Below are 8435 nucleotides of genomic sequence, written 5' to 3' on the forward strand. Positions count from 1 at the left end.
TGGTCATTTAAATTTGAAATTGGGTTTTACACATAGATTTATAGAGTGATGAGTATATGTCTAGGAAATAGAAAATGTAGGGGTCTATATTGGACAAGCCCTATTTTCTATTAGCCCTCTATAATTTCCTCCCCGTTTACAATGACATTCACACAATAATAATATGCAGATATCTTGATGAGAGAATAATATATATATATATATATATATATTATTTGAGGGACGTACCCATAAAAATAGATGTAGTCAATACATTAGAATATATTAGCATCGCATTCAATCCCATAAAAATATACCAGTCAATAGAAGTAACAGCACGACCTGACACACAGTTCCCGGAAGCCAAGGAAATTAAGACAGATTCCAAGCAACCAAATACACATTTATTATGGCTTATTAAGCTTTGACACCGGCGAAGGCCTTGATAGGAGAGGGTTCCTTCTTCAGCTCAGGAGTAGTAGCATATTTTCGAATAAAGGCACGGCTATCAAATGGGTTGTAGAGGAGTGGGTGGCTTTCGTCCACTAATTCTTCTGGCACTTGGAAAATCCCGTTGTTGAAAGTAAACAGTCCAATTGAGTATCTTGTTTTGTTTCCGCAATGCTTCACTCGGTGATGGCAAGCTTTCACTCTGTCATTGCTCCACACCTAATCAAACACCAAGTTCAAACTTTCACATCAAACTAATGCTTTTATATAACAAAACCAATATTTTTAAAATAAAAAATTAAGTATTAATTTATTGGTTGGTGTATGGCACCCACCTGCAATCCATCACCAGCCATGAATACGAACTGTACTTGTGAGGGTTTGCACTCAACATTAATCCAATCTCCTTCCTTTGTTCTAACCTCCAAGCCAGCGACATCATGCTGAACGACAATGGTGGTGAAGTTTATGTCTGTGTGGCTCGGAAACCTTACGGTGGCATCCTTGTCCTCTGGTACTGTATATCTGATGAATCTAAGAAGGTGACCGTTGGAACTACCAACCGACTCGTACTGCTTTCCAATCCCATAGCTTTCGAATAGCAGTTGCTCAACTGTGCGTTCCAAATTTGCCAATAACTGACCAAATGAATCTGTGGTTTCACTGCATGCGCCAAAACAAGAAAAAATAAGATGGAAGTATGTACAACAAATAACAAATTAAGAAATTAATCGAGTCATCTTCTTTCGGTAAACTTATGTCGCCAAAAAAATGCTTATATTGTCATATTGTGAATTCAAATCAAAATATGAACCCTGCAAATAATTAGAAAAGCTATTGATAATATAAAATATTTTTATATATAAATGAAATTACCAGAAGTTGCTTTTTCCTTCGGGCCACATGAGATTTTTAAACTTTTGGGTTTCTTGTGGGGATGTCACATTATCGATGCACAAGCTTTCATAGAGTGGCATGCCGGGGTTTGGACCCATATGCCCACGATAGGGTTCCTCACCAACGTTCTTGACTTTGTTTTCTTTGGGAACCTCAAACAAATCTTTGGCTTGGCCAAACATGTTGTTTAAAAGTTTCGCAGAAATTTGCTCATATTGTGCCACAAAAGAGCCGTATTCTTCAAGCGCAAACCGGACTTGTTTGGCGGTGGACAGCCAAGAAGCTGATCCAGGCTTCAAGTCTTCAACGGAGAAATTGATGGTAGGGAGCTTAGGCAATGTTAGGGAACCCATTTCACAAGAACTGGGATGTTTATGGAATATTTTTTTCTCTCTACTTGGTAAGCACTGTTGCTAGCACAAGGTGTGAAAAATGATAGGTTTCATGCTCCTTTTATAGTAGTACTTTGTGCAAGTTGTCATCAAATTATATATACGTTGAAACACATGTGCATGATATCATGTGGGGAAGAACACTGTCAGCCTGTCAACCTGTCCTTTCTTTGATTCTTGTGAAAGTCCTGAAAACACAGCCATATGGAAATTTCTCATTTGCTACATCATCTATGATCTCAATCTTCTTTGTTTTATTTTATTAATTCTGTTGAATTTTCAACGCAGTTGTGGTTTTAGGAGGTTGCAACAGTTTCATTTGATTAGTCTCTGAAGAATAATCAGATTGATCATGATCGTTCGTTGATGTCTTTAAAACCCACCTACAATACTGGTACCAACCAACGTAGATGTCAAATCCCAATATGCCCATTCATGTACTATGTGATTTTAATTATGACGTCGCTATAAATGAATAAAAATTAAAAACTTAACATGACATGACCACATGTATTACATGTATAGGTGGAAATAAAACATTGGTCATACAAAATTGACAATTGAAGCCTCCTTCTATTCTTTCCTGGACAAATGGCAATCAAATTGGACTGATGACTATTCAATTTTAATATTTTTCCTGCAACGGGCACCCGAAGTCCAAAGGGGCTAATTATTTGGAGTCAATGGCAGCAAAGGTTTGGTAATTCACTTTGGTTTTTATCCCAGTTGATTTGTGAATATATGGGGACACTTAGCGCAACGCCATTGGATATCTGACGTTGAAACTTCACGCTGACCCAATTCCAATTTGTGATAGTAAAGGCCCCATGAAAAGGACTTATTAAATTATGGTCCAAAGTCCAATCAACTACTTGGGCCTTGTACCAACTTAAACAGCTTTGGATTAAAGACCTTCATTATTTAGCCCAAAAATAAAAAATAAAAACTACTCTCATTTTTTTGGGAGTACAAGCTAAGCGATAATCTCCAAACTCGCACATACTACGACGGTGTCACAAAGATGGAGGTTTGAACTTAAAGCCACTAATCTGTAAATCAATGTCATTTTTCACTAGGCTAAGCCCCATTGACTATGGAATGCAACAACTCGCTCTAGTTGAATTTAACACAAGTCAGCTTCCTTGTTTACAAAGTGTACTAATCACACGTCCCCACAGGCACAACAAATTAATATCGCATTTGTGACATGGGATAAAAATTGGAAGTCCTTGTGTGTTTGTTTCTTATTTTCTAGGATTTGTCGGCTATACGATCTGTGCTGTTAATGTCATATGTCGTCGTCGTATGGCAGAAAATCTAATTTTCTTTGTGTAATTTGCTATGCTGAAGGCAACAAACTCATGATGAAGCTAAAGAAGATTTGGTCAAATTTGTCATCACCTTTTGTCAGTGCTATATACAGTAGGAGTACTCAATAATAAGGGTGGTTGCGGTTCGATAACCGCTAATTTTTGCCCAAACTGCAAACCGACCGACTATTTGCAGTATGGTGATTTTTGAAATCGCAAACAGACCGCTTTTTGCGGTTTACCGCATTGCCGTGAATTAGCGGTCGATTACCATGAATTAGCGGTTTAAAACCGCAAGTTATTTTTATGTCATAAAAATCCAATCTTCCATATTTTAGGCCTAATTTTGATGCTTCTTTTGAAGCCTTTTTATTTCAAGCATACTTTAACCCAAAAATATAAATTCACAATCTCAACTTCTCAAGCATATATAAATTCACAACCTCCTCAACTTCTCAAGCATTCACAACCTAAAGAAAATTAAAGTTACAATTCCAAGCATTCAAATTAAAGTTAAACTTCTCAAGCATTTACAACCTCAACTTCTCAAGTATTCCAATTCCAAATCCTTTAAAGTTACAAACCAAAAGGAAAATGCAATGCAAAATGAATTAAAGTTACAACCCAAAGGAAAAATCCAATTCAAAGTTAATTAAAGTTACAAACTAAAAGGAAAATGCAATGCACCAATGTTACAATTTAAAGTTACAAACTCAAGTGTTAGTGGTGGTGAGTGGATTTGAAGGACCCCGTTGTGTTGTTTGAGCACCAATGCTATCTACAAAATGTAATTTTTTTAATTTTATAAATATAGTCGTGGTTTGTGGTAACCACTAGTTTTAAAAATCAAATACTGCAACTGCAACCACAAATGTAGTTCGGTTCTTCATACCGCAAATGCGGTTTGGTTTCCCACGATTGCGGTTCTATTGCGGTAAATTATCGGTTGGTTTTTGCGGCTTTTCGGTCTAAAATGCCATCCCTACTCAATAATGCATTTTAAAAGCATGAACAATGCGCATCACACGAAGAAATTATGAAACTGGGCGGTGATGAAATTCAACAGAGACGTGAAACATTATTTATCATTATCCAAAAATGTCATTGCAATTACAGATAACTATACTATAGTCTATTACAAATGCATTGACAAATTTAATTAAAATATGCATGAATAAAAACAATCCTATGATTCCATTACAGCCCTTGTTAATTGTTTTCTAAGCAAAGCGACTAGCTATCAGCATACAGAGCAGTTCGATCCTGCGAGTGATCTTTGCACATTGAAGAGATGATTGTTCATGGGATAGGTTATAAAATTCTCGTAATCAACCAAAAAAGAATCAAACTCATCATCACAGGATAAATGATTGAAGGTTTCTTAACCACCTGCCACCTAGCAATTAGCATAAAGCTCAATTAATTAAAATCACGAGCCAAACATGATCAGCTTTGCTGGAGCAAACTTATCATTAATCGTGGTCCAGCACTAGTTAATTGAAATTTTTTGGTGAGACAATCTGTTAGATTTCCTTAATACACAAACAAGATCTTTCACACAAACTGTAACACGTATAAAGACATGAAGACATACTTGGAGCCATCTTCCTTGAGTACACAGCTTCTGAATTCATCCAATCCGTTGCAGCAGCAATCCTAGCAAGAACAGGAATAGCTCAAGGCTTTTGCTCTCTCTCAGAATCTGTTTCAGCTATCTCTTTATGATGAGAATAGGTTTAGAGAACGTGTCTGATGAGAGCAGGGCCTTTAGCTTATATAGGGCTAGGTCAAGTCGTTTCTACTCATCACCGAGTGCCAACTTGACTTATCTTCCAAGCCCACTTAATCGGTTCACACATAAATGGAAATAAAAATAGGCCTCAAACCCTTCCTTATTTCACTAGGTTTTGGGCCTCAAGGTACAACTTAATTTAAACTCTTATCAAACCTGATATGACTTAGTATCTAGTGCACCGATCTAAATAGGAAAACGTAACATTCTCCCTCTAGATCAAGCACTAGAACACTAAGCTTCTGTATTTCGAAAGGTTTGATAATCTTTATTGGCCATGAGTTTAAAACAATTAAGTCCTTCCCCTCAAGCTACCGTGAAAAGTGATTAAACAAAACAAACTATAGACAAGCACTGCTCTCTTTATTAAAATAGGCCATCTATAATCACATGATGCAATCTCAAAACACATGAAGCACCTACACCACGAACCTTAATATGTACTGATCCTTAATGTGAATCTTTATGCATTTCAGTACAAGTACCCCTTTACGACTTAGCAAGAGTCAATCCGCAATGTTATTAAAACAATAGTATCTCAAAAGAGACCATAAACTCACATGCATAAACAAAGTTGCATAATAAGTTTAAACAGCTAAATAGTCAAAATGGTAGAATTTATTCAATAATAAATAAAACTGTCAACCAAATTGGCATCCTTAAATGCAAATCCCTCAATCCAAAAAAACATCAAAATAAACAAACCAAACAAACTAGTAAAAATATCAGAATGGGAACAAGACTCCCACTAGATTGCAACATCAAAGCTAGGAAAAAGTCCCATGCTCTCAACATGTCTCAGAAAAGCTTCTGAAGGCAAAAAATTTGTGAATGGATCTGCAATCATATCTTGAGTTCGAATATGATCAACCCTGACTAGTTTGTCTGCTACCTTCTCCCTCACTATTAAATACTTTTTGTCAATATGCTGAAGTTCAGACGACATCTTGTTGTTCATGTAGTGAAAAATAGCCGTAGTGTTGTCATTATATATCTGTATTGGTCTAGAAATCGAGTCCACCACCTTAATGTCTTTAATAAATTCCTTAGCCATACTGCATGAGAAGTGGCTTCATAGCAAGCTATGTATTCTGAAAACATGGTTGAACTCGAAACGTGTGTATGTAAATCAACATATAAGCCTTTGTTCTTTGTAGGTACCTCAGAACCTTCTTTCTAGCTATCCAATGTTGCATTCCCAGATTTGACTGAAATCTCCCCATCTTGCTAATGCACAAGGCTAGGTCTGGCCTTGTGCATACATAATGCTTCCAACTAGAGATGCGTATGGCTTGTTCCTCATCTCATCTTCTTCTTCTTTATTCTAGGGGCAATGCTCCTTCTTTAAATCTCCTTTAGCTAACGAAACTTTCTGTCCATAACACATACTCATGTCAAAACACTTGAGTACCCTCTCAATGTATGTCTTCTTTGATGGGCCTAGAATGCCTCGAGCTCGGCCTTTCTAAATCTCAATGCCCAGCTTCTCCCAAATCCTTCATCTCAAAATTATTTGAAAGTAGCTCCTTGGTGTCCTTCAGTAAATTGTGGTCATTTGTATCCAAAAGTATGTCATCGACATACAGCACCAGAAAAATAAATCGACTCCCACATTTCTTCAGATAAATGCACTGGTCAGCTATGTTCTCTTCAAAACCATAAGAGGAAATAGTTTGGTGAAATTTGAAATACCACCTCCTGCTTGCTTGCTTCAGTCCATAAATTGTCTTGCCAAGTTTGCAAACCATATATTCTTTTCCCTCATTTGCAAACTCTTTAGGTTGCCTCATAAAATTTTCCACTTCAAGTTCTTTATTCATGGAAGTAATTTTTACATCCATTTGATGTAAAAAGTAGGTCATAATGGCCCACCAAAACCATAATGAAATCTTTGGTGGAAACTAGAGAAAACGTCTCAATATAATCAATTCCCTCCCTTTGGGTAAATCCTTTGACTACCAATCTAGCCTTAAACCTTTCGATTCTTTCATCCTTATTTTTCTTTGTTTTGAATACCCATTTCGAGCATACCAATTTCTGGCTCTTGTGGAGTTCAACTAATTCCCATACTTGATTATTATTCATGCTCTCAAGTTCATTCAACATTGCTTCCTTCCATTTGTCTGCATTTTGACTTTCCATTGCTTCTCTAAAACTTGTTGGATCAGCCTTATCTCCAATGTAATATACATAATTTGAATTTGTTGTGGATCTTCTTGGTCTCTCAGATCTCCTCAGTTGTACAGGTTCTTATGGATCATCCAGCTCAGGATTCTCAACAGCTTGTTCTTGTGGTTCAACTGGTTCTTCAAATTGAGAATTTTCCAATACAGTTTCACTTAAAGGAATTGAGGGTGTAACATCTTGTTCAGCATTCTCAATCACAGCTACATCACCTTCTTCTTCAAATATAAAATCTTCTTTCCCAGTGGCATTCTCCTCATGCTCTATAAACTTTGCACAACCAGTCTCAATAATTCGGGTACCATAATTTGGACAACCCTTTGACCTTGTCGGATAACCTATAAAATGACAACTTATCGTTTTAGGATCAAGCTTCTTCTCTTGAGGGTTATAGATTCTAGCTTCAGCCTTGCAACCCTATACATGAAGATGTCTTAGGCTAGGTTTTTTGGTAGTCCAAATTTCGAAAGGTGTCTTAGGTATGGAGTTACTAGGCACTCTTAGTTTGTTGTTTTGATCGCCTCTCTCAAAATCGTAGGCAAATCAAATCTTGCTAAGAACCACGTCCTTCAAGGTTCGATCTCTTTTCTCAGCCACCCCATTATGTTGCGAAATTCATGGCATTGTGTACTGAGCAACTATTCCATTATCTTGTAGATACCTAGCAAAAAATCCAGAACTTCGTCCTCCTTCATCAAAATGTATTCACCCCCTCTGTCTGACCTCACAATTTTGATCCTTTCCTCAAGCTGCCTTTCTGCTTCAGTTTGGAAAATCTTAAACATTTCAAGAGCTTGAGACTTTTTCTGCTATGAGATACAGATAACCAAAACGAGAATGGTCATCTATAAAGGTGATGAAAAAAATGATTTCCATAAATTGTTTGATGAGGGAAAGGTCCACAAAAAACTGTGTGGATGATCTCTAAAAGGATCACTACAGCGAGTTGCACCTTTCTTCTTAGTCTTAGTGAGTTTTCCTTTGACACACTCAATACAAATTTTGTCATCACTGAAAGTCAATGATGGCAAGATTTGTTTCTTAACTAGAATTTTCATTCTTTCTTTTGAAATGTACCCTAAACGCCTGTGCCATAACCTAGTGGGTATTCCTTCACTTCTAATCCCTTTTCTTACTTGATTCAGCCATTAAAATTTCACAATCTTTATTATAATTGAGACAATGTGATCCATCTTTATTGTCTTTGAATTCTGAGATACAAAAAACATCTTTATTGAATCCAAAATAAAACCAAATCTTAATAATCTTGAAATAGAAATTGAATTTCTCTTTATTTAAGGTACTGAAAACTACATCATCCAACTCTAAAATAAATCTTGAATCCAACTTAAAATCAACTACTCTAATAAATTTGATTAAAACAACAGGTAGCTATATAAACCTCATCGTCACAACGTGTTGCCGCCGCCA

General features: G+C 36.5%; 1 protein-coding gene across 1 annotated transcript; it reads right to left on the reverse strand.

Annotated features, from left to right (window-relative positions):
* Nucleotides 1-243: 243 nt before the first annotated feature.
* Nucleotides 244-1762, reverse strand: LOC103326807 (deoxypodophyllotoxin synthase-like). The gene is made up of 3 exons (XM_008229051.3): nt 1306-1762; nt 765-1092; nt 244-648 (listed from the first exon to the last, which is right to left on the reverse strand). Exons 1-3 carry the CDS (start codon nt 1677-1679, stop codon nt 397-399), a joined length of 954 nt encoding a protein of 317 aa, XP_008227273.2. The 5' UTR covers nt 1680-1762; the 3' UTR covers nt 244-396.
* Nucleotides 1763-8435: the final 6673 nt, after the last annotated feature.

Source organism: Prunus mume, linkage group LG3, assembly GCF_029339155.1.
Source record: "Prunus mume cultivar Tortuosa linkage group LG3, ASM2933915v1, whole genome shotgun sequence".
Taxonomy (NCBI): Eukaryota; Viridiplantae; Streptophyta; class Magnoliopsida; order Rosales; family Rosaceae; genus Prunus; species Prunus mume.

What these genes read in the sequence shown, in the direction of transcription:
- LOC103326807 (XM_008229051.3), bottom strand. Translation starts at nt 1,679, where the DNA reads ATGGGTTCCCTAACATTGCCTAAGCTCCCTACCATCAATTTCTCCGTT. An exon ending in GAAGGAAAAAGCAACTTCTG is followed by an intron (nt 1,093 to 1,305) that starts GTAATTTCATTT and finishes TGGCGCATGCAG; the next exon opens with TGAAACCACAGATTCATTTG. An exon ending in TGGCTGGTGATGGATTGCAG is followed by an intron (nt 649 to 764) that starts GTGGGTGCCATA and finishes GTGTTTGATTAG; the next exon opens with GTGTGGAGCAATGACAGAGT.